Here is a 26,767-nt window from a genome sequence, read left to right on the forward strand (position 1 = left end):
AGGAAGTTTAACTGCAACACAGGAAGTTCAAGTAAACATGTGAAAGAACTTCTTTGCTGTGAGGCTGACAGAGCACTGGAGCAGGCTGCCCAGAGAGGTTGTGGAGTCTCCTTCTCTGGAGATATTCAAAACCTGCCTGGATGCTTTCCTGTGCAACCTATTGTAGGGAACCTGCTTTAGCAGGGTTTGGACTTGGTGATCTCCAGAGATCCCTTCCAACCCCAGTGATTCTGTGATTTCCCATCACTTGCTCTGAGCTCTTGTCCAAATCTTTTTCCTTTTATATGCCCTTGCTTATTCCTCCACGTTCAGAGGTTGCTGCAGGACCTCCATCCTAAGAGGTGGTCAGTGCATGGGCAGCCCTGGAGGAATCAGGTGGCCCTGGTGATCACTGCCAGGCTAGAACATTCCATGGGTTTTGTTCTTGCCTGTATTTGGAGGTCAGAGAGAACGGAGCTGGAAATTGAAGGGAGTGAGGGAGTTGGTTCAAAATGGAAATGTTATGGATAAGATGATGGTTTAAGACTGAAAATTTTTTGCTAGTCTTATCAATATGAGTTTGTGTGATGTTGCATTTGGGTCTATGGCTAGTGGCTGGCAACTCTGCCTGTGGCAGGGGTTTGTAAGTAGATGATCATAGAATCATAGAATGGCTTGGGTTGGAAGGGATCTCAAGGGCCATCAAACTCCAATCCTACTGCCACGAGCAGACCCCTGAACCTCCATGTGTAACACTAGACCAGGCTGCCCAGGGCCTCATCCAATCTGGCCTTGAACACCTCCAGGGACAGGGCATCCACAACCTCTCTGGGCAGCCTGTTCCAATAATTCACCACTCTCTTGGTAAAGAACTTTCCCCTGATATCCAACCTAAATCTTCCTTCCTTCAACTTAAAACCATTTCCCCTCGTCCTGCCATTATCTGATCTTTCAAAGAGTTGATTCCCCTCCTGTTTGTAGGCTCCCTTTAGGTACTAAATGGCTGCAATGAGGTCATGATCTTTGAGGTCCCTTCTGACTCAAGCCATTCAATGCTTCTATGATTCTAATCATCATCCCTTTGAAAGTTTCAGCTCCTTTAAAATTTCTCTTGGAATCTGCATACCTAAAACCCAAAGATCTCTGTCTCCAGCTTTGTTATTGTCCAGGCATCAACAGCTATGGGTGGCCTCATCCCCTCGTGCTCTTGGGGTAGACAACCATCACTGCAGTCCTAATCTGCTCAGTGGGGTTCAGCGCAAGCAGCAGTGCCCATAGGGGGAGATCTCTCTCATGCTAGATTTGCTGTTGCTGTGAATTTTTCTTGTTTCTGAATGGTTTTGACATCTGGTATTAACTGTGCATGTACAAGCGTATTAAGAGAGATCTTTTACTAGGGAATGTGTAAAGAAAGTCACACACACCAGTGGTTTTCAAAAGAAACAAAAGAAGCTCAGCAGTATTGACAGAATACTCAATTCACTTGAAACATCCTTGAAAATGTTGGTGGGAAGAGCTGATGAAAGAAACCAATTTGGGGAAGGACAAAAGGTGGCTTGAGGTTCACTTTACCTCTGGAAGGATGAAGGCTTGGAAAGCAGAGCTGCACTCAGGCACTGTCCTGTGTTATGGCGGTGTCAAGGAAGAAATGCATTCTGCAGTTGAGTTCTGAAGTTCACACATTCATCTACAGACACTGGTGGGAAACAAGGCAAATAAAAACTCTTTTATAGGATTCTTTTCTGCAGGCAGTTATTTAGGAAAACGTAAATATCATCTAGTCCACATCTAGAAATACTGAAGAATTAATGTCAGTAGATGTCTTTGGTACTAAATTTGCTGAGCTACAGCTGTCTTGAAGTATTGCAGCATGAACCCCACAAATTTTGCAGTCATGTAAGCACTGAGCTGCTTACTTCTTAAATTGCCATTCTGAAGACAGACACAACAAACTAAAACTTTCTAAACCCCTTTTCAAGCAGCCTGATAATTACATTGTAACATAGAGTTCTGAATGTTTGAGTAATTTGTTAAATTAGGAACAGATATTAAAAACATGTATGATTGCAGCTGAAGTTGAGACTTGCTTCCCTTCTTACTTTGGAAGCAGGTCTTTGAAACAAATCTATTCTTGCATATACTGATGTGCCAATCCATGTTTTTATGTAACCAGTGAATTTTTTCACTACTTTTTCCGACCGTCTTGTAAATGCAACAACATGGCAATTTGGCATACCTGTGTTTAAACTCAAAGTTAGGAAATCAACAGAAATACTGGTTATTTAGAGAAACTTTCCCTGCTTATTTCAGTTGTGTTGTTTGGTTCTACTTTTTACCAGAAAGAAATTTGGTACAGAACCTATGGGTTTTGTTTCTGTTACAGCTTGAATTACGAGTCAGTTGTCTGTGGTTGTCAAAAATCTGTGTTCCTTGTCCAGCAGACTAAGAAGAGGATGGCCTTTTTTAAGGCCATATTAACCAGCCATAATGGTTTCATGATTTTGTAAAATTCAATTGTAAAATGGATGGTGAAAGTAGCTGACACTTTAAAAAATTCAATAAAATATGGAGCGTTCATGATATAAGTTGAAATAAATCTTCATGAGCTGAATGACCTTTCTTAAAAATAACCGATCTCTGTGTGTTTGTCGATGCAGGCCACTGAAACGCTGTTCCGAATGGCAGTAGCAAGAGGAGCAATCACACCATTAAGACATGGAGAAGTAAGGCCATATATATATATTTTTCTTTTATTTCTTTGTAGTTTTTCTCTTTGCACATATGGCATAAAATAGTAATGTAGTGCTTTATGAATTTGTGGGAGGATTTGCATTGCCTTCAGGTAAGTGAAGAGGGCTGGGCGATATACAGCTTGCATTTCTATGTTACACTTTTTCTGAAGAACAGTAGAGAATTTAAATCCTGCCCAGTGGGAGATTAAATATTCTTCCCAAATCTCTTTTTTTTCTCTCTGCTTCAGTCATCATTTCGCATTATGGTACAAGGGGGCTATCAAGCACATTCTTTTGCCCAAGTGATGTTTCACTGGATTTTCTGTATTAGAAATAAATAAACTGTAGAATCCAGAGAAATTCACAAAAAATTGAGCTTTGTTATGGGGTGGCTGTAAAGAGCTCACTTTATGCTTTCTTTGTTTCTCTCAAGAAATGAGTAACCAGGTATTATGTGTGTAGTTATATGTGTGATATAAAACGTGTATATTATATTAATAGTCACTTGAAAGAAGGGGTGAGTTGTTGTTCATGCATACTTCTGTGTTGGCATTATTCGTTTTTTTTTTTTCTTCCTTCTCTGTGTTGTATATGATAACATTTTACTGAACATTGCTGATTAAATATGTTCAGTATTAGTGGATGCAATTTATTCTTACGTTGAATTTGATTTTAAAAAATTTACTCCAGTCAGTCGTGGCACTTTGGAAATGAGAACTGATCTGGACATCGCCACTGCTGGATGCTGCAGTATAAGAGATTTTAATGTAGAAACCTTTTTTTTCCCATGGCAATCTGATTTTCATCAATTTTTTAGGTAAATTTATATATTGTGTAGCAGACACAGCATTCAATTTGGAATCAGAGCAAAACTTACCTTTGGAAGCCCAGCTGTGCTATACAATATGCCTTGTGCTGATGAAATTGTCTTAATTTCTCTTTTGAAAGAAAGTAATGTATTTTTGCATCGCTGTCTGAAGAAGTACCTGAGGTTTACCCAAGGAGGCTGTGGATGCCCCATCCCTGGAGGCATTCAAGGCCAGGCTGGCTGTGGCTCTGGGCAGCCTGGTCTGATGGTTGGCGACCCTGCACACAGCAGGGGGGTTGAAATAAGACAATCATTGTGGTCCTTTTCAACCCAGGCCATTCTATGAATCTATGAATTCTATGGTTCTGTGATTTCCTGTCCTGACACTGTTCAGTTTTTGCTTTTCTGAATATGGATCCTTTGCACGTTTTTTGTTCTGCTCTTCATTCTTTCATACAGAATGTAGTACAGCTTTCAGGAGTGGTTATTATAGAATATGTGCAATGCTTCTATATTCTCTCTGTTTAGATTTTTCAGTGAAGGATACTTAATTTTCCGTGTTTAAATGAACAAGTTGGCCAGAGAATGTGTGAAATCTCCATCCTTGTAGATACCTGATGGATGGTGTGAAGTATGGAAAAACTCAAATGATTCTTATAGAAGTGTTACTAATAATATTAAACACAGTACTGGAACATTTACAGCCACAGTGATCTCTGTTGTGAGCAGTACCAACAATTTGTGTATCTTACACATTGTACCTCATAGAAACGATGTGGTAGAAAATGTTTATGTTTCTTCTTCAGATACTTCCTCTGATCTTTTTCAATTAATTAGCCTCAAGGGTTGGAGACCAACAGGCAGATAAGCAGTGCGAGGTTGTAGCCACGATCAGGAAGGAAGGAAGTGGGTGAAAACACTTCTGTGTGGTGATGGTGAACTGCGAGTGTCCTGTGACACAGTAACCTGGGCATTCCTGGGACTTGATTGCAAATCAGTTCATGATAGAATGGGAAAAATAAAAAGGCCTCATTTCTCTCTTATACTCTTGTCAGGCTCTATGCAGAGCAAAAATTATTGTGACTCGCAGAAGATCTCTTCACTACGTTTCACTGTGGAATTGTAATTTATTAGTTAGAAAATGAGGAGGGATATTAATTGAATGATTTTTTTTTTTTCCAGAGGAAATATAATTATCAAGAGTCATATCATATTTTCTTTAGCTCTTCCAAGAAATTGCTAAATATTTGCACAATGCGTAACTAGAAAGGAAGCCAGAACAAAAGCTGAATGTGAGCTAAAGTTGACTGCATTCTGTTTGAGAAGTGTGAAGTTGGCAGCTGAAATGGAAGCTGAGCAAATTGTTTATTGGCAATTGCAAACTATGCAGGCGACAGTCTTAATGTGCAGAAGTGCTGTTGGGTTTTCCTAACAATATTTAGATTATAGGCCCCTTTAATATTTAGGAGGGAGAGAAAAGGTTGAATACTAGAAGGAAATATTTGTGCAGATACTTATTTGTTTTAAATTCTTTTTAAAAATTACAGTATATTCAACAGTTTAATGGAGAAACATTTTTTCTATGCAGACAAAACAGAATGCATGAAAGGTTACTCATTATAATCCAGTTGTCATCAACAGGTGGATTTATAATATTCCTTGTTTAGGGTAAATGTCTTTTCTGATGTTTCCAATCTTTTCCTCTTCCTAGGACTCAAGTCATAAAGCTTACAGAATTTTTGAGTCTTGCTTTAATTACCCTTGAAGGAATTGAAAGATGAGGTGATGCTGGATATTTGACTTTTGGATATGGTTTATAAATTTACTGTTGAGAGTTTAGAAAATTGTCTTGCCAAAAGTACTTACAAATTTGTGTACATAATACTAAAAGCCACTGAAATTTAGAACATTAATGTTCCTGAAGAATCTTCTTGACAGTTGTATTGCTTCTGGTTTGACTGAAATGTTGCAGCATCCCTGGGAGGGAATCAAACCCAGAGGGAGAATTCACTTTCGGGAGTCAATATGTTGCCTTGTTAATGAGTTATTTCTGTCAGCTGCTTTGTCCTGGGGATGGAGCGTGGGGCAGAACCTGGTAAGGTTTCATCATAGAATCATAGAATCGCTCAGGTAGGAAAAGACCTTTAAGATCATTGAGTCCAACCACAATCTAACCATACTACCCTAACTAACAACCCTCCACTAAATCATGTTGCTGAGCACCACATCCAAATGGTTTTTAAACACATCCAAGGATGGTGACTCAGCCACCTCCCTGGGGAGCCTATTCCAGTGCTTAAGAACCCTTTTAATAAAGAAGTTTTTCCTGATATCCAACCTAAACTTACCCTGGTTCAACTTGAGGCCATTTGCCCTCGTCCTGTCACCTGTCAGCAGTGAGAAGAGACCAACCCTGCTTTGCTGTAAGCACCTTTCAGATATTGGAAGAGAGCAATGAGGTCTCCTCTCAGCCTCCTTTTCCCCAGACTAAACAGCCCCAATTCCTTCAATCTCTCCTCATAGGGCACATTCTGCAAGTCCTGCATAAGCCTTGTTGCTCTTCTTTGGACCTGCTCCAGCACCTCCATGTCCTTTCTGTATTGAGGTGCCCAAACTGAGTACAGTACTCGAGGTGGGGCCTCACTTTATGCTCATTCCAAGATGATGCAAAGAGTGTATGGGCAGATGTGAGCACACCAAAGATGCAGCAGTGCTTACATATGGAAGTCTCAGGCTGCATTTCATTAATGTCACAAACTTTATGATTGGCATAGCTCTCCAGTTGTGCATTCTCTGGAGCTTCTGCTGCTGTATGCTCACCCCATGAGGATGAGCATACATCCCCACATGAGGATGCCAAAAGGATCCTACGAGGAAGGATCCAAGCCCTTCTATGACTCTGATATGATTCTCTAAGAAGGACGAATCTGCTTATGACAGTTTGCAGGACCAATGTTTGCAACCCCTGTGGAAGAGAGAAACAGAAAGGCATGCAGCCCATCCAGAGAGGGAGCAGGAGGGTAAGCAGAGAAGGTAGAACCCTTAATAGGAAAAATGCCATGGGATACATGTGCTCACACAAACAATAGAGATAGTGACAGAGACCAGATTCCCATAGAACAGGAACTGATAACAGACTGGTTGAACTCTGTGTTTGTTGATTCATTTCTTATGACATCCTCATAAGTCTGTAAGCTGTCTTAATCTCTTTTCATCCAAAAGCACTGGGACTTCTGAGGGAAAGAATTTAGACCTGTATCTTTGGAGTACTGTAAGTCTATCGGAAAAAATACATGTTGTTACCTCAGAGCTGAAGAAGATGAGGGTTGTGTTTCAAGGACTGTGCTTTCCATCTAAGCATTAAAATGTGTGGGAACCTTCGTCATTATGGAACTTCTGGAATCTTCATGTAGAGTTTTTGTGATAGGATGTGCAGGAAAAATTTGATTTTGCAAAAGGCAAAGACTTGCATAGAAAAGTCAGAGCAAAAGAAGGGCTTAGACTGTATGATAGGCTCAATTTTATAATTACTACAACAGCTGAGGTGTTTTGAATAGTTTCAAAGAAAGAAAGAATCCACAGTCTGTGGCATTGCTATAGAATGCCATTAATTTATGATATTTGGTGATTTTTTTCCTTCTTTTCACCCCTAGTTATACAAAAGCTTTTGTCCATGAAATTCCAATGGAAACAAAGAATGAAAAGGGATTTCCAAACTCTAAGTTTGAGAGAGTCTGTTCACAGTGACAGATTTAGCTGTACTAGCTGAGGAGATATCTGTCCCTCAAGGGGATTAGTAGGGAACTTGAAAATGCAATTTATTTTATATTTTTAGAAGTAAACATATGAAAGTGATAATAGCAACGTGAATTACTTCATTAGGCAGCAGTTCTTATGTTAGTTCTGTGGACTTTATCCTCTGTCTTCCAGTTTGTGCTTGGGATGGGTGTGAGATGAGCTGCTCAAAGAGCCATGGATCTACCTGTGTGACTTGAGATCAAGCTTTAAAAAAAACACTGATAAAATCAGTTTTCTTTGGCCTTAATAAGAAGGATCTTAACAACAGCAATGCCATTATTTCCAAATGAGCAATGCTTATGTTTGTGTGATATAAGACTTGTTTTGACAATCCTTGTTGAACAGAGTATTCTTTTTTTAGGTCTAACCTACAGACATCTTTGGTATATTACAGCATGTATATATATTTTCAAATAATGTCATTACAGTCAATAATACATTTTAAAATGTTATAAAAAGCTGAAGTGATTGTGAAAGCATTCATTTTTTGCTTTTGTGGATCACAAAATCACAAAACCTAGTAGTTAGGGAAGTTACATTTCTAAAAACCACTGTCTCTACATGTATGCATGTATGCGAATGCACACATAGGTTCTTTTTCATTGTGATTTTTTTTTCCTTATTTTTTTAAAAAAGGTAGAATTTTTACCTTGGGAAAGCACTTTTTCTTTCTCATCCACCACATCAGGGCAGGGTGTAGCATAGAGTCCCAGAAGCTTCAGCCAGGTAGTTAGGTCGGGTAGACAATAACCTTTATTATTAGTAGCAAAACTGTAATGTGTATATATTTTCATGAGAAGAGGCTTCCTGATTTTACTTGTCATTAGAGTGATTTGAAAGAGATCTTAGGACTTGCCAAGTATTATTTTTAGTTCTGTACTGTGAAGGTGACAAGGTGTAGGGCAGTCATTTACATGGTGATCTCCTTTCTGTATGAAGGGACTTATTCTTTGACTCTTAAGTTTTGAGTTCTGTTGCAGCGTTGTGCCTGCCTGTGTTTTCGGCCAGCTTCATTTGTAATGCATGACATGCAGGAAGGCTTCATAAACGCCATCATTGTAGATTGTGAGAGGTACTGTGAATCACTCGAGATGAATTTTCATTCAAATAAAATTGCTTTGGGCACTCCGTTTCCTGTGATTTCAGCCCGAGGGCATATCAGACCTAATCACTTTCAGGCACGTTAGAAACCAAATGGCAATGTGATCCCAGACATCTGATCCTTACCCTTTTGCCTTCCTATCACAAAGATGTCATTATTGCCAGGGGTTCAAAAGTTCTGCTCTCACAGACTGCCCTGACATCTCTGATTTCCACTCTTTTGTCTTGAATACTCTGTGACTGTCATGTTAATACGTGAGGAAAGATGTTTTCTCAGATTTACATACATCTTACAGCACTGGGTACACTCCAACTACAGCCCTGATGACTCTCTGTTTTTTAAACTTTCTGTTTCCAGCCAAGGACACTTTCAAAGTGTGCTGTTGGTCAAAGCAAGTCTCGTTTGTTCTCACTGCAAATTGAAATGCTTCATAGCAAACTGTGTTTGACATATGCAAAAGAAATTTGGTTTGCTACAATGAAACTTAAGTTCTTGTAAGGCAATGTCATAACATTCATGGGCTTTTCCTGCCTTCAAAGTAGCATTGTCAGTCTCTTGGATCTTTTTTGGTGTTTTCTTTCCCTCCTGGTAGAGGGTTGCTAGCACACAGAAAAATGTGTATTTTTTTAATTTAATGTGTTACAAAAACAATGTCAATTTAGTTTAACCAAGCCATGTTTTCTGAATATGTGGTGTAAGATCCAAAGTGCCAATATGTTTCAGTGTTCACTTCTCTTACCCAATACTCTCATTTTTGGAAGGAATTACTTTGCAAAAGCAAAAGAAGCCATTACTTGGGCGCACATCTGAGTCCCTTTTCCTCTAAAGGGTGATTGCTTCTCTCTGTCTTCAAGAGACAGAAGAGTTTCATTTTTAACTATTTTAAAAAATTATTAAAAAAATAAGAAGTATTATTGAAGAAAGTAGATCTGAACAAACCAACCAAACAAAAGCCATCGGTTGTATTTGGGGACATATGTATCTTTTGCTTTTCTGCCTCCTGAAATCTTTTCTGGAAATGATTTTGAGCCTGCTTGTAGAACAGCAGCAAATGGATAAAACATATATTTGAGCATAGAAATGGCTTATAGTCCACTTACTTAAGGTTGCTTTTTGGAACGTGTGCCAATACTGTTTTAAAATTTGTATTGCTATCTGGAAAATCCTTTTGACAGGTCCGAATTTTGAACAGCTCAAATATAATTTAATTGTTGAAGTCTGACCTGCATATTTTATCAATAATATCTGGCTTTAAATTAAAAGTAAATAATCCTTCTGATTAAGTACAGTGAAAACTGAACCTGGAAAGAAAGAGAATGCCATAGATCCCTGAAGAGGAAAATTACCAGATTCCCTTCAAGCTGTTCAGTGTCTGTCTGAGTGATGTTTCTGCCATGTGCTCAGCTGTATGAAGGTGATTTCAGCCATGTCACTGCATGTTTGGTGCTACACTGTGCAGGATTGTCCTATCTGTGTGGTTTCAGGCTGGAAATCATTTCTAATAACGAGAAGAAGACGAATTTGTCTCAAAGCCTTAGTTGAATGTGAAGAAGTCTTCTTCTCTTTCAATATGTAATTTGTCTGAAACTATATTGATGTATATTTTATGTATATACCCTGAAATATATTGGTGTATTCCAGATAGTTTTAAAGTAAAGTGGTGGGATTCATAAGGTAGGGAACTTGCCAAATGAGTACACTGCACATATCGTGTATGCTGCAAATCTAAGGTAGAAATATAAGAAAATAGGATGTCTGTTGCAGAATATGAGGAGAATCGCTTTAAAAGGATAACACTCCAGTTTGGAATCTTAGAGAACTAAATGTTTTACTAAGTGATTAATGCTTTTATCTAAGCGATTAATGCTTTGTGATTTTCTTTTAAATGCAGAGGCAATGTAGCCTCTCTGCTTTTTGTAGGCTGGAACAATGGGGTTTGGCATTTAAAATGTTTGACATATCGTGCTATGCGTTGTTTCTGTTATAGATTTTTAATGAAGTCTGATGGTATTTATTTATCTTCTTATAATCATAACTTCCCCTTTGTGAAGTAAAACATGAGTCTCAAATGTATATTGCAGTAAGCTCAGAAATTTTTGCCACATATCTTCCACCAGGAAGTTTTTGACAAGTAGCAAAGAAAGGAGAGAATTGCATCCTCAAATTTTTTTTTTTTTTCTCTTACAATTTTCTTTTATTTGTCATGTATTCTTCAGGTTTCTTTTTGTTTCCAATTAAGTATTTGTTTAACATGACTTTTCATAATTGGGAAATCTGGGGAACATACGAAGTTGTAAGATAATAATATATCTTAATTTCTTTCTCATTAAAAATACAGTTTGTGATTGTCAGCTCAAATACAGACATTTCTATAACACAACAGCATCTGTTTTGAAAATGTTTGAATTTTGGTCTTACATGCCATGGCATTATAATGGAACCATCATCATTCTTTACACTTAGACCCTGCCTCCAAAGACATGGTCTGGGAACTGCATTGTTCTGCCAGAGCGAAGATAATCAATAGGGAGAGCTGTACTTCCAAACATTAGGAGAAGCACAATAGCTGTTGCAGGAGGATGGTGTTTGAGTCATGCTTCTTTCTCAGGCTGCTGGTGATGGTGGTGACGTTGGCATTTGAAAAGCTGAAGAAATAGGAAATCGTAAAAAGCTGTTTAAATTCATAAAGCTAAGGGTGTGTTTTCATTCTTCTATGCATTTAAGAATGCTGAATACATGCAGAAGAGATAAGTAAAGCATAGAATCAATTGATCTTTAGTTTACATGTCAGCAGTTTCACTCGAGTTATTGGAGTAATAGTCTTGCCAATGGTGAACTGTCTTTGTCATTTTCTTTAACCCATTACAATAAAAATTAATGCAAGTCATCTAATTAATTTCTTATGCTATGAATAGATTTATTTGAAGATGGGATGCTTCAATTTTTGTGTAAACGTTGTTTGCATTGAATAATTCCAAACTGATGAAAATTAATATTTCTTTAGGAAATAATGCAAATACAAAAATCATGTTGAAGCGATAATTGGTGTTTCATGCCTGCTCTTTGGAATTATCACTGACTTCAGTTTATTAGACTTATGTTCTCCCATTTCAATGACAGATGAAGGAGTGGCTCATGGCTGTTCTTCCAATTTCAATTGATTGGAAAAATCATGTTGACAGGAAGCAAAAACCTGGACAGACTGGAGTGACTGAGAATGTACATCAGAGACTTTTTCCTCTGATCACTGTGTTTTTCCATGTCCAGTCACATCTTTAATGTACACATTTGTTCTGCTGTTCCAGTTCGTAATATTTGATGCTCCTTATTCATATATTGATGAGTAAACATGAACAAAAAAAGTAGCTGGCTTTAATAACTGGGCCTTTGCTGCAAAGAAGACTTATGGGATGGTTTTGGGAAGAGTGCTGCTGGCAGATTGAAGGAGGTGATTCTGTCCCTCTACTCAGCACTGCTGTAATCTGTCCAGTGAAGGGCCACCTTTTTGGTGAAGGGAGCATCTCTTCTGTGAGGGGAGGCTCAGCCTGCAGTTATAAGCCATTGAGTCACAGAATTGGTGGAGTTGGAAGGGACCCTTGAAGGCCATCCAGTCCAACTCTCCTGCAGTTAACAGGGTCACCTACAGTTAGATCATGCTGCTCAGAGCCCGGTCCAGCCTGACCTTATGGATGTCTTCGTAGATGGGGTATCCACATCTACGGGCAACCTGTTCCAGTGCTTTACCACCCTTATCATAAATAACTTCTTCCTTAAGTCCAATCTAAATCTCCCTTCTTTTAGTTTGAAATAACTTCTGCATTAAATCTTGCTGTACATTTTTCTTTATTTGTAAAACTGGAATTATGGCATTTAAATATATGGACAGTAAATAGAATACAAAATCTAGAATTTAAATATTCCTTATATAATTTCCTTCTAAATTCTTATAAAAATCGAAGTTCAGTATTTAGGACAAAAGATTTCCAGTTTTTACACTAAAGGTTTTAGGATGACATCCCCAGAAGTGAAGGTGTATGAGAGTGCTGTTCGTTTTCACAAATTCCCAAGAAGGTTTTCTGCCACAACTGGGAACGGTGAGACCCAAACCAAGATGTGATCATAGAGTCATAACATCATTAAGGTTGGAAAGACAACTAATATCATCTAGTCTAATCATCAACCCATCTCTGCCATGCCCACTAAACCACGTCCCTCAGTGCCACATCTCCACGGTTCTTGAACACTTCCAGATGTTGACTCCACCGCTTCTTTCAGCTGCCTGTGCCAATGCCTCCCCACTCTTTCTGAGAATAAACTTTTCTTAATACCCAACCTGATACTGGATAGTGTTTCTAGTGAATTGATTACGGGAGGGCAGAGACTGATGTATTTCTGTCTCATGGCAGGTTCAGATCCTCATTTGGTGAGCATTACTGGCTTCATCGGACCTCTGATGCCATGTTCCACCGGTCTGAAATCAGTTCATGCTTAGAACCTTTTTCTTCTTTCTTTTAAATGAAGAACTTTTGTGAGCTGATTCTTGGAGACCAGCCCTGTGCCTGTGTCATGCCCAGGAGAACAGTCTGGCCTCAGACAGCTGAATACCTCTACAAATGCAAAGTGACTCTTTGTTATGGGAAAGGTCAAATGCCATTGCTTAAGAGTGAGGGCACTTCATGAAACACTAATAGCGGCTGCTAATTAAACTTTGTTGTAAAAATTCACCAGTGACTAAGTTGTAATGTTTTTAGTGTATTAGATTGTTTTCTTCTATGAACAACAACAACAAAATACTGTTTTTCTTGACTAGCAGCTTAGTGTGGGGTAGCTGGGCTAGCAGCAGGTCTGGCCTGGCAGCAGCAGGAAGGTTAGCATGCTTGGACTGCTGGAACAATCCTCCCGCTCTGAACCATGAAACCAATCTGTTCCCGTCAGTTACAATTTTATGGAAACTAATTCTTTCATGATGGAATCAGGTGAAAAATATGTGGTTCTGTTTAACAAACAGTGTGCGCGGTTCCTTAAGGTCGTGGGGAGCATTCCCAGTGACGTGCATGCATTCAGGTGTGTGTGTGTATGATTATACACGTGTCTATTGGACGTGCATCTTCATATATTGAAAATGGCAGGCTATTTTTTTTTTTTAAATGTATACACCTTTTTTTTAACTATGTGCAACACACTTGATTAAACTATATTAAGTATTAAGTAGTTGTTTACAATAGTAGAATTAATATTCAGTTCAGTTGTTTCTAGGTTTCAGAAACTCATCTTTTAAACTCGATGAATATTCAATACAAACATTTAGCGTAACGATATAACACAAACTCCAGCAATGAGCATTTTTAAGCAGTGCTGTTTTCTGTAGGAAATATGTATTATACTAGTGACTACCTGAGTAAAATAATGACCTTTCATTTTTAAGCACCCTGCAGAGCTGCGGAAAATGAACTGCTATCTGCAGTCTGCCTAACAGACTGCTCACCACATCACCGCATGCAATTAAACATAAGTGATTTTTCTGCTCAAGACAGGCTCAGGAGTGATTTAGCAATGAAACTTAATTACTTCTAGCCCTTAGAGAAAATGGCTCAACAAAGTTGAGGTTGTTGGCAGGGCAATGTAGGAAAGCAATTGCTCAAACTCCCATCACTGTTTCTGAGTTTCTGGTAGCAGTACTTAGCCGTGCTAACCTCCAATTAAGCAAATATTACCACAGAATTGTGCATTTTGTGTTTTTGTTTCTTTGCTACAGGCTAAAGGCAAAGACAAAGGTAGTGAAAATGCAGATTCTTAAAAACAAGTGTTTTTAAGTACAAGTAAGTGAGTAAATGAAAGCTCTTCTGTGCTAATAAAAAATAGTTCTCAGATGCCTGTACTTGTAAGGTCACCATGCTAGACACAGGAATCTCAGGCCAAAAGCTAAAGCTAAGTGCATTTGTTCTTCTCCAAGGTTTAATATCTCATAGTTAAACAGTTTCTTGAATTTGCACTAAGGTGACCAGAAAAACGATGAAGGAACTGAATATGAAATAAATCATATTAACAAATGACTTTATACTTAAAATCTGAGTTATTAGGAATGTGTTATTTAAAGGAAACAGGAACTTCAATTCTATGACTCCAAGGAATACATCTGGAATAACAATTTGGAGGGCCATATGGCATCAATTGGCTTATATTTTCCTATATGGAGGTTCTGATTGCAGCAAAGAGAAGGATTGTTTGTTAATTATGTAGAATTTAAAATACAAACACTGTGTCGCTGTTTATTTACATACCCTGTTGAAGTCCAGTGAGTTCTTAAAAAAATGTGGGAGCTAAGCAGAGAAATTTGACTTTTCTGTTTGCAATCCATGACAGCAATTTGATTTACTTCTGTGTTTTATTCTCCCCTACAAGATTTTTACTCCTTCACTCTTATCTCTTCATGTAGATAAACTTCATGTACAACTTTATGAGAATTTTCTTTTACAAATAGCAGTCATATTATAGTTGTAATTCGTTCAGTATAGTCACTCCTCAGTAGTGCTCAAAGTCTGACTCCTGCTAACAGCACTGGGCATTTTTTTATCAATTGAAGTATTAATGGTAACATATTTAAGGACATGCCTAAATATTTGCAAGAGTGTGCAGCATGAGACACTAAATCTCAAAGGCACATTAGCACATGCTTTACTCAGTAGGGAGTGAATTTAAGTGTGTGTATATGTCCCCTTGATTTCAACAGTATTTAATGAAATGAGTGACTTAACTTTTTACTGGGCAGGAAATAATAATTGAGGTCTGCACTTCTTTCAGTTTTTTTATTTTAAAGACTTGGAATAAGAACAACTTTAGGCTTATATTTGCCATCTCTAGAAATGAATTTGATGTATCTGGGTATTTCTCATAATGAAGGAGCATTTTTGGGGGGGAAGTAAACAGCTATTAAAAAAATAGCACTGAAGTTTCTCCTTAAATTCATAAATACAGCTTCCAGTGGTTAATTTTATAGATTGGCTTGTAGTACCATTAGTTGGTTCCTTTCTAAACTTGTTTTCCATTGCATATTGCTCTCACTTGGAAATGTTGAGGCTGAAGTTTGCTAAACCAAATGAAGCCGGTGCCCCTTGATAGTAAGTCTTCTTTGCTTTGCAGTCTGGATTCACATCCTCTCATCAGTGAGGCTGCAGTCTTCGGCAAAAACCATTGTGTCACAAAGTAATTCAAGACATGTGGACTTAGGGAATTGAATTACAGTTGCACCAGCTACATGCGTCAGGAACCACATGAACTTAATAAGGGATAATTCCCGTTCCAGTTAACTACCTAAATAAACTTGAGAACAAATATCGTATTAACATCTCCATATGTGACTTGGCTAGTAATTTAGTCATAGGAGTGAGAGTGAAAAGTAGACTTCTGGTCTTTTCATCAGTGTCATGGTCAGCAGTGAAGGCAGCATGTCACTGGTTGTTTTGCATTAGATTATGCAATAGCTTTATTTAATTCCTATCATGAGCGCATTAATTGATCTTGATGACTCAGTGGTCTCATGCACTTTGGGTTGCGTTGGACATAGGTCCCAATGGCTAAATATGTTACCATTAATACTTCAATTGATAAAAAAAATGCCCAATGCCTGTTTTCTTCAGCCATCCAGTGATAACAAGGTAATGCTTGGGCTGCCCTGTAAATATGACCCTCCAAATTTTGTGACACTGTTGGGGTGTTAGAGGAATCACTGCACTCTGCCTACTTCTTGAATTTCACTGAAGTTTGGAAGCTAAGCTTTAGTCTGTAGAAGACGACTCTGTACTGTCTGCAGTTTTATTGGGAAACTGCTAATAGCACTGATCTCTCCTTGCATGCATCACCAAAATGTATTTAGTATATGTAGAGATGAATTGTTTTGTTTAAAAAAGTTCCCCTCTATTTTTATAATTTTGTAAGACTGGTACATTGGCTGCTATGTATTTGTTGGATTTCATTTCTCTGTAAGAAGAGCTCAGCAGTCATTTTTAAGTTACTCCTCTGAATTCTCTTTCCTTCATCGGAGCTGTGTCGTTGTACAGCGTGCAGAACGGAACTGTCCGGAGGCAGATGTGGAAATCCTTCTTTCTCAGTAACCGTATTTTGTACACAGTGTACTCCTCTCCTGTGGATTTCATTACAACTGATTGGACTTTGTGTAAATTTGTGAGAAAAACGTAGATAAATTGTTCCTTGTGTCATCTGCATGCCCTTGAACTCAGTTTTATTTCAGAAGGGTTGAGTGCAAGAGAAACACTCATGGGTACAATTTTCCAGAAGGTTTGGAACATCATGAGAAAAATGTTCTGAATTCCAGAAGTTTGGAAGCATGCACATGTTTACTAACATATTTCTGAGGAAAAAACTCTTTCTGTTGCTAAAACTCAGAATATTTCGACTGCAACTTTTTTGTACAATCAAATCTGAGCTTGGAATCATTTTTTTAGAATTAAAGAAAGTGTCCTTCATTGTTTATCTGAGTGATAATGATGATGATGTGTAAAAGAAAGGTTGATTGATATTTGTTTCCACGTTGTTGATATCCATTCAAAGTCTTGAAACTCATTCTCTTCTTCTTTATCTCAAATAGAGAAGAGCCACTTGAAGCAGCAGCTGATAAATAGTGTGCCCTGGTACAAACGCTGGTTATCAAGTAATAGTTTGAATGTGAGATATTAAGTATGTATTTTGCAAATATGACTTTCCAACAGTTATCTTTATTCATAAGACTTTCATAAATGAGCATTTTTTCATTTTGGTACACTAATAATTCAACAATATAAATTATTTCAGTTTGGGTATGTGCATATGGTAAAAGAGAATTTAACAAAATATTTTGAGTATATTATAACAGTGATGTGGGAAATATTGTTATAAGTAATGGAACTGTTAACACAAAAGACAGAGTATACCACTGTGGTAAATTGTTTTCACTAGCTTGGTGGGACTATTAATTTCATTAAATTTTCAGACTAACTGCAGGATACTGTAGTGTGCCACTCATTAGTACTTTCCTAACAGTATATTAACTGTTTATACGGCCACTGATCCACTAATGTAGCAACAGAGGTCATTTACCCTAAGACACAATAAAGAGAAAATTATTCTTATTGCCTCTGATAACTAATAAATGTTTAGGTTTTGCCCACATATATAAAATAGCAGTGTGAGATTTCACTGCAGCTGACCCTGAATTGTTGTTTCACAGCAGACACAGTGACAGCAGTGACAGATGACTGGCTGAGAGACAGGTCCTCCCTCAGTCGCTCACCAAGGCATTTTTGTGCAAACAAAATGATGATTTGAGGTTATGTTACAGATGCTGGTGAAACACTCCCGGAATGAGAAGCTACAGCTGTTGGATGCTTAAATGCTGTGCTTTTTTGTCAGAAGTGGGAAGAACACTTTGTGTGTTTGAAAGCTATGGGGAATTTTAGAAAAGCTGGGCAAAATGGTTCAGAATCGATCCAGTGCCACTTGGTCCTTCTCGTGGTACCGGGTGTGTCTGGATGCTTCCTACTGTCTGTCTGTCCAGCAGATGCTGACATCTCACCTTTGCTGTCCTTGCCAAACTGATCAGAGCTTCATCCCAACATAACCCCTGCTTTTGCATATTTTTAACAAGTCTTAATGCCTTCTTACCCAGTGTCCTTATTCTGCTCACACCATACCATCGTCACTTCAGAGATGCCATGTTACTGCCCTTCTTTTCATGGTGACCCATAGAATAGGATATTTCTAAGTTTTCTAAGTTTAGTCCTGCTGTGTTTTTTATGTTTCAAGTGTCTATGCAAAAACCTGTGCTTGTACCCCTCTATGTGATGAGCTGCTGTCTCTCTGTCAGGTGGTTGCATAGACTTGCAACCTTGAAGTCCCCTCCTTCCCTTGCAGATACTGGCTCAAGGACCTGTGTGTCCTTGTGACTCGTTCCTATCTTCTTTTATTTTCTCCAGTATTGCAAGAGGGTTTTTGCAAGGTCCTCCAAGACAAAGTTACCACATAACTTCAGTGCTGGCTGTTGTTAGAATCACAGAATTATTAAAGGTAAAAAAGACCATTAAGATCAGCTACTCCAACCATCAATCCATTCCCACCATGCCTACTGACCACGTCCCTCAGTGCCACATCTCCACAGTTCATGAACACCTCCAGAGTTGGCTCCACCACCTCCCTGGGCAGCCTGTACCAATGCCTCACCACACTTTCTGAGAAGAATTTTTTCCTAATATTCAACCTGAATGTCCCCTGGCACAATTTAAGGCTAGGTTAGAATGTCTCCCATGCTCTAGTGCTCAGCGTTTTCCTAAGCAAGGTTTTTAGGAGGCCTAAAATTAGACAAAGCTGCTCTTATTGCTGGAATACCCAACTCCATCATTTTCTAAGTATAGACGAGAGCTCAAATTTTTCTATATTAAATCACTCCAGGAATATTAATAAATTTTATTTGAGATAACTTAAAAAATTTAGTATGATTTTTTTCTTTTTCTGGCATTCTTATCTGGCATTATACTAAACGTTTGAAAACTATGTGTATGAAACATCTGGAGATACACTAATGAAGCAGAGTTGCAGGAATTTCTCTTTGACCTATTCCTCCACTGCAGGCTTACAGATTATAGTATCAAAATACTGCAGTAAATCACCTCCTAATTAAATTCTTTGTTGATATCTCAGAGGGTTGAAATTCCTTTGGGTTTTCCCACCACCACCTTTGAAGATAAGACTGATTTGCAATGTCTTCCACTGCTCTGAAGCAGTTTCTGCTCAGGTGAGCTAAGAAGCTGATAAAAATGGTGCCATCTTCAAGACACAGGAAAGATCCAAGGATTTTATTTTATAAATCTGTTCATCTCTTTCTTTTTTGGGTTTTAGGGTTTTTGGTGGCGGTGGTGGGGTGGTGGATTCTTTTTTTATTAACAGAATAGGGAAGGTTACAGACTCTCATAATATCTGAGAGTTTGTATCCTGCTACTTAAGGCTGTTGCTTTAGTGATTGCCAGCTTTCCAATGCAAACATTTTTTAACTGAAAGAAAAAAGTCTGTGCTAGATTCAATGTTTATTACAGGTAAGGACTGAGAAGTCTCTTAGTTTTTGTCTCAAAACTGTCCCAGTTGTAAAAAGGATTTCAAAACAAACCAGTGGGTAACAAATTCTGAAGGATTTCGGAGGAAGCATTTTATTATTTTAGTTTAATTTAATTTAATTTTTATTTTTTATTATTTTAATAAAAATGTTGCTTCATCCTGGCAATTTTCTATCTTTGGTTTATTTGTGTGATAAGGCAGAGGGCATTCGGGATAGGTTCATAGAGGAATTAAATCTGTAAGCATCAAGCCCTCATTCTGCTTTATTACGCTATATCTGTGTGCTGAATTTGATCTGTGGTTTAAGAAACAAACTGGTGACGATGGTCTGTGTGTTTCTTAGCAGACAGTGTTTTCAAATATGCTTCTCCATTGGTTATGGGCTACAGTGTTGATCAACGTTGGAAGAAGCATTTCATGGCCCCGGTAGTGCAGAAAGTGTTCAAATAGCACGAAGCACTGCCGGAACCATGTAATAGAATCATAGAATGGCCTGGGTTGAAAAGGACATCAAAAATCATCTATTTTCAACTCCCCTGCCACAGGCACAGTCACCAACCATCAGACCGGGCTGCCCAGAGCCTCATCTAGCTCTGGAAGCAATCTGAGAATTGCTTTGATGTGCTGATATTTGTGCATGGACAGTAAGTTAAAGACCCTGTACAAGGCTCACTGAAGTTTCTGATCTATGCAATGTCAGCTAAGCCTCTTTAACACAAAGGAAGCAGCAGAAAGTCCCTAACACCGTTTTTTCACAAAAGCAAGGCAGCTTGTAATTAGGGTTGAAAAGGCCCTTTAATGGTATACTAATTTATTCTTCTTCCTTGTCCTGACAGGTTTAATTACTCGTAAGTATCAGTGAGCAGACTGATGATTAGCCTAGAGTCAACCAGTTCCACTGATAATGGAACTGGTAAAACTGTTCCTGCCATTTTTTTTTTGTCAGTCCTACTAGTGAATTATTCTTCCACAGGTAACCTGTGTTTTACTTCACTGTAAATAAGCCATTCAGACATTTTCTTTGGATCTAGCAGGTCCTTTCTTTGACTCCTCTGTGATCATACTGGCTGCAATTTAGAGTGTTTAGGGCAGCTTTAGTAAGTGCAATGTTTTTCCTTAAAGTTGTACTCTGACTTTCTTTCCAATGTGTTTTTTTGTTTTTTTTTTTTAAATTAATTAAACTGAAATTGCCTCCCTTTCGTATTTTTCTTCCCTAGATTTCTTGCATTTATTCTTAAAGTAACTCACCACGCTGAACTTTTCCATATAGTCTCCACCAGCATTTCCTTATTTCTTTTACCTTCAGGAAGCACAGCTCTCACATCACTCTCAGGCTAGGGAGCAGCTGATTTGTACAAAGACCAAACCCCACCAAAGCCACCCTCCCTTACAGTCCCCAGCAGGACCAAGCTCCTTTTCTCTCCCCCTGCCAACCTTCTGCCACTGCCTCCCCCAGAGCTGTCCACTTTACAAAAGCTGTGCTGCTTTCAGCCAACTTCCATGCAATTCGTCCCACCTGATGAATAGTTGCTTTCTGTGCACCTGTCTGCTTGTTTTTTTTTTAAGAGATGTGGAAATAAGATGATCATTAATTTTACTTTCTTCCAGAGCTGAATATCATAATTCCACAGTTGCTTTTGTTGTGTGGCAAGCAATGGGGAACGAACATGGGGAAGAAGGTTATGTATTGGCAGAAAAAAAAAAAAAGAATTATGGTGTTAATCACTATAGTTGATAATTTGTGCTGAGTCTTTATGAACTTGTCTCATGTGGGACAGACCTTGTCCAAACAGCTTAATTACAGGGAACGAACAAGGGATGAGTGAATGCAGCAGACATGACTCGCTGTGCAGAGGTGTGTTCTAAACTCGCTGTGTTTTCCCTGCTGGCTGCCTCTGCTTCAGAGCTTTGTCATTACTACAGTAAAAGGGGAAAATTACAGTGGTTGGGCTGAAGGTATCGCAGCATGCTCAAAGGAGTGGAGTTCTGATGTTAGAAAATACACTGATGTATGAATGGTGATACGATGCACCGAAAGTAATGCTTCTTATTTTATAATGTTGGCCCACATCAGGAGCAGATGATGGTGGTATGGCATTTTGAACACCTCCAGGGACAGTGACTCAACCACCACCCTGGGCAGTCTGTGCCAATGCCTCACCACTCTTTCTGAGAAGAAATTGTTCCTAATATCCAACCTGAATCTCCTTGGGCGCAACTCAAGGCCACTCTTGTCCTATCACTGTTATCTGAGAGAACAGGCTGACTTCCCCTCATCACAGCCTTCTTTCAGTGATCTGTAGAGAGTGGTAAGGTATCCCCTGAGCCTCCTCTTCTCCAGGCTAAACAATCCCAGTTCCTTCAGTTGCTTCCCATAACACTTGTGCTTCAGACCCCTCACAGCTCTGCTGCCCTTCACAAGACATTCAATGTCTTGTAGTGAGGGGAACACAGTACTCAAGGTGCAATATATAAATAAAAATCTTAAAGTATTATTTGCAAGATATTTATTAAGGTGAGACTTTGTGAGCACAATGGCTCATTCTTATTCATCCAAACCATTATATTTATTTCCAAATTTTCAGCCAAATATCTGTAACATGACTAATCTGTTAAAGTGTTGCCCAGAGTAATACTCTGGGTAGAGCAGCATTGTATTTCTGCAGGGTTTTCTCTGTAATTTGATAGCTGAAAATATCTGTCTGTGCTTTACTCTGGTGTATACTTGCTTGACTTTGTGTAATCTGAGCTTTGTCTGAGTTTTGGTGAGAGTGGGCCATGTGCTGCCTGCTGCCGGGCTCTGTTCTGCTTTTGTCCCAGTTGTTTTCAGTTTGGTAATGATTCCCTGTGGTCCGTGAACATTCAGGTCCATGTGAGGTCAACCATACCTCGCAAATAGCGACAGTGGTGCAAATAATGACAAATAGGAGGGGGTCACACGGTGTTTCCTGTTTCCTGCATTTAATCCAGAGGCCGCTGATTTGTGAGCAGTTGCATTGCTGTACAGAATTGGGTGCATCTTTAGGCATTTCTGAATATTCTCCTGCTCCTGACCTCCTTTTGTTTCCCATTTTTCAAGTACTTCCTGGAGCAGGAGCCTACCTGGGGATATTCTCCCTCAGATGTTGCCTTTTTCGTGTTTTACATGTGTTTTAGTTTGGTTTTCTTAATGGGTGTAGGTTAACAAAGCTGTTTCTGTTTAACCACTACCTGAACTGGGATGGCGTGAAAAGGAAATTGGTTCTACTGAGGGATAATTTTGGTCATTAACGGCTGCTGAGAACCCATGTTGGAAAGGGATTTCAGAAAGAAGAATTGACCCTATAGGAAAATAGAATTTAGAAATTAGGAAACTCTGAGATTATCTGTAACATAGAATCATAGGATCATAGAATGTCATAGATTGGTATGGACCTCAAAGCCCATCCAGTTCCAGCCTCCCACCATGGGTTGGCTGCCACCCACCAGCTCAGGCTGCCCAGGGCCATCCAGCTGGCCTTGAGCACCTCTAGAAATGGGGCATCCATACATCCTACCTTATCTGCACCAAGTGATGCTATGAAGCATAAGGTTGCAATAACATTACTTGTGATTATACTTGCATCAGTGATGGAAGGCTATCAGGATATACTGAAAAAGAAAATGGAAACAACACAAATCACAATACTCTCTCCTCTGGCTTTTTATAAAGTCAGTTCCAAACTGTAAGATCATAGGATTCTGCTCACGTTGTGCTGTCTGTTATTGGCTGATGGAAAATAAAGAGCTTTTGGATTTCCTGTGATAGCCCTTTGCAAACTGTGGTGCCTGACAGCAGTGGGCTCATTGCGGTAGCTGGAATGGAAACAAAATAAAAATGAAAAATAAAAATTGTTACTTTCTTGGATTTCAGAGAAATGACTAAAATCCCCCAAACCTCTGGAAAGTATGGTAAAACATATTACTCAAAGATTTCAGGAGTTTTTGCAAAGCAAATCCTTTAAACATAGAATAACAAAATTTGATATTTTTTATTAATGTATATTAGCAAATAAACAAGGTTTTGTGTGTTTTGTTGTTGTTGCTCATTGATTTATTCTTGTGTGCCTTATTGTGAAGAAAGACAGCTACACCTTCTGGATGTGACTGATGCCCTGATTTCATGAACGCTGGCATTTTACAGAGTGGGATGTGCTCTTCAGCTCTTTCACAGGAAAGCTTTTTGAGACTGTGGAGGAAGCAGACCAGAAATAGAATTATGCAAAAGCTGCTGACTTTTTAAAAAGAACTCCTGGTGATAAAGCAGTTTCATTATGTTACTGCCATTTTGAGGAAAGAATGTCTACCTTTTGTTTAAATTTGTCTGGACTTGAATTTGTTAACCCATTGTTATGACTGCTTAGTGAGCTGGGACATTTTCTTTAGTTCTTGTTTTCATCATTAACGATAAAATGCTAAACCTGGGCTTTACAAGAAACCATTCCTTTACTGTAGAAGGGCAGAGGAAAGACAGTTCTCTTAGAAACTTGCAGTGGGAAGACTGGAGCATACTAGAATGTGGTTAGAACTTCTTATAGCTTGTTTATGCTGTTGGATATAACATCAAAACTGCACATTTTTGTCTGAGCAGGGTAGCCACCCTATAGAATGCTCTCAATACTTTCTGTGCAGACACCTCGCTTCAGGAAATTCGGAAATGCACAGTGGAGATTTGGAAAACTGGAATCATTTTAATCTAGCAAATGTTTTCTGATCAGCTCTGCGTGTATTTCACCTATCGCTGCGCTTCTTTCAAGGTTCTTATCCTGTAACTAAAAAAGCTGTTACATGCTGTTAGATCAGAAATCAGCTGAGCTTTTTGGTGTTGTGTTTGGAGATGCGTGTGTTAAATCAAAGCATTTCACAACATTTGGAGTACTGAGTGAATTCAGGATGTACTTTTCTTCAGTTTTTCTTATTCCCCTAAGAGGTCTTTTTAGACTAATTGTGCTTATCTGGAGGTTGTTCATTCTTTGCTATCAACTAAGCACATCAGATCTATGAAATGCTCAGACTTGTGATGTACCTTACCTTGAGAGCTCAGCACTCTGGAGATATTTCGGACTAATTCAACGATGAATGGCTTATGTTATAAGAGATGAATTCCCTTTGTACAGTATTTTATATTATTTTGCATTATATTCTTTTAGTTGGAAACTGTTTTCCCTTGACCTGTCACAACAGACCCTGCTAAAGAACCTGTCCACTTCTTTCTTGTGGTCCCCCTTTCGACACTGAAAGGCCGCTCTCAGGTCTTCTCGGACCCTTCTCTTCTCTGGGCTGAACAGCCTCAGCTCTCTCAGCCTATCCTCATAAGGGAGACTTTAATAAAATTCAGATTTATAGATAGAAATAATAATTAGAAAGAAGATTAGCTTTTAGAAGAGTTTGGGAAATGGCTGTGGTGTAACGCTAGAGAAAATTGAAATTTCTGGGTACGTTCCTGAAATGTGGTCAGAGGTTTGCAACAACTGCACACTAACCTTGGAGACACTGCAGCAATGTCAAGAGCTCATTAAATTTAGCTGCATGATTGATTGTATGGGCAGCTACAAATGCAGCTAATCTGCCCATAATCACTTTTTCATGTTCCCAGTAGATAATTTTCTGGGGACAACACCATATTCTTGCAAGTGTGTGCTGTCAACAGTTATATCAATGGAGTACGGAGCTATTTTAGCAAATCAGCTTGTAATTAATTTCCACAATAATCGTCCATTTTCCTACATTAGAATAGTTTGTGTAAATTAATTGCTCGGGGTTTTTCTATCCAGTTTATAGCTTTGAGCTTTTAAGTTGACGTGAACTTTCTTTAAGGATGAGGTTGCAGGTCTTTTTGAGCTGTTTTGCACAGAATTGTGATATTCTTTGAACCTATCATCATTTATATTTTTTTAGAAGTTACAAAATCACTATGCTTTCCAGTACAGTGGTACCATGGTACCTTACAATTACCAAGAAACAGACCAGGAACAGTTGATAGACTGGGAAAATCTCATTCTCATCCCAACCTTTTCCTGTTAGAAGACCCTTTTGGGCACAGCGACCAGTGGGGCTGAGTACTGTGACAGATGGCATCTGAGAGCTGGGATGGGCCTTCTGGTGGTAGCTCATGGAAAGAAGAGAAGCCCCTGTTTGATGTGAAGGAAATTGTGATGATTTTCATAAAATCATCATAGAGTCCTCACAGAATTGTTTAATTGGAAGAGATCTTCAAAGATCATCTAGTCTGATTCCCTGCAATGAACAGGGACACCTACAGCTAGATTTTCTGCTCTGTGTGTTGAATTTTATGCTGTATGAGCTGGGATATTCCTGTGGTACTGTGCCTCTCTACTCTGCCTTCGTGAGGCCCCATCTGGAGTACTGTGTCCAGGTCTGGAGCCCCAGTGCAAGAAAGACAGAGAGCTGCTGGAGAGGGTCCAGAGGAGAGCCACAAAGATGATTGGGGACTGGAGCACCTCCCCTACGAAGACAGGCTGAGGGAGCTGGGCTTGTTCAGCCTAGAGAAAAGAAGGCTGCAGGGTGACCTCATTGCAGCCTTTCAATACCTAAAGGGAGCCTACAAACAGGAGGGGAATCAACTCTTTGAAAGGGTAAATAATGGCAGAACAAGGAGAAATGGTTTTAAGTTCAGGGAGGGAAGATTTAGGTTGGATGTCAGGGGGAAGTTCTTTACAGAGAGAGTGATGAGGTGCTGGAACAGCTGCCCAGAGAGGCTGTGGATGCCCCGTCCCTGGAGGTGTTCAAGGCCAGGTTGGACGGGGCCCTGGGCAGCCTGGTCTGGTATTAAATGTGGAGGTTGGCAGCCCTGCATGTGGCAGGGGGGTTGGAGATTCATGATCCTTGAGGTCCCTTCCAACCTTGGCCACTGTGGTTCTGTGCCATGGAGTATTGGCCCAAGGCTCAAATATCTGTTAAGTTCTGTACCAGCCTTTAAACATTTAAGAGAGTTTTTCAGCCTAATCTCCCAAAGCCATAATCCTATAATGATATTAACCCTGTTTCACTTGCTTTTACTGATTCAGTAGTATTATTTCTGTGCTAAGAACAACAGTAACAGAGGGAAGGAAGATTGTCCTGTCTTCTCTGCAGCATTCTCTATGAGTGCCAAGGCTTCTTCCTGAACCTATAATGTGAACAAGTGGGTGGTGAATCCTCTACTTTTTGAATGATACTTAGTAAAACACACAAGGCAACTTTAAAACTGCTGGGAAAGAGGGGAGTGTA

General features: G+C 39.1%; 1 protein-coding gene across 2 annotated transcripts in view; it reads left to right on the plus strand.

Moving 5' to 3' along the window:
• The window catches only part of TMEM135 (transmembrane protein 135), a gene marked incomplete at both ends in the record, with an annotated part of 164,805 nt that overhangs the window by 66,684 nt on the left and 71,354 nt on the right, over positions 1 to 26,767 (plus strand). The window contains one exon of one of the 2 annotated variants that reach the window (XM_079549202.1): positions 2,637 to 2,702. The exons of the other annotated variant lie outside the window; for it this stretch is intronic. Within the exon in view, the coding sequence (XP_079405328.1) occupies positions 2,637 to 2,702 (66 nt within the window). The remainder of the gene's footprint in view (positions 1 to 2,636; positions 2,703 to 26,767) is intronic. 2 annotated transcript variants of the gene reach the window in all.

This window comes from Tetrao urogallus, assembly GCF_951394365.1.
Source record: "Tetrao urogallus genome assembly, chromosome: 1".
In the NCBI taxonomy this organism is placed as follows: Eukaryota; Metazoa; Chordata; class Aves; order Galliformes; family Phasianidae; genus Tetrao; species Tetrao urogallus.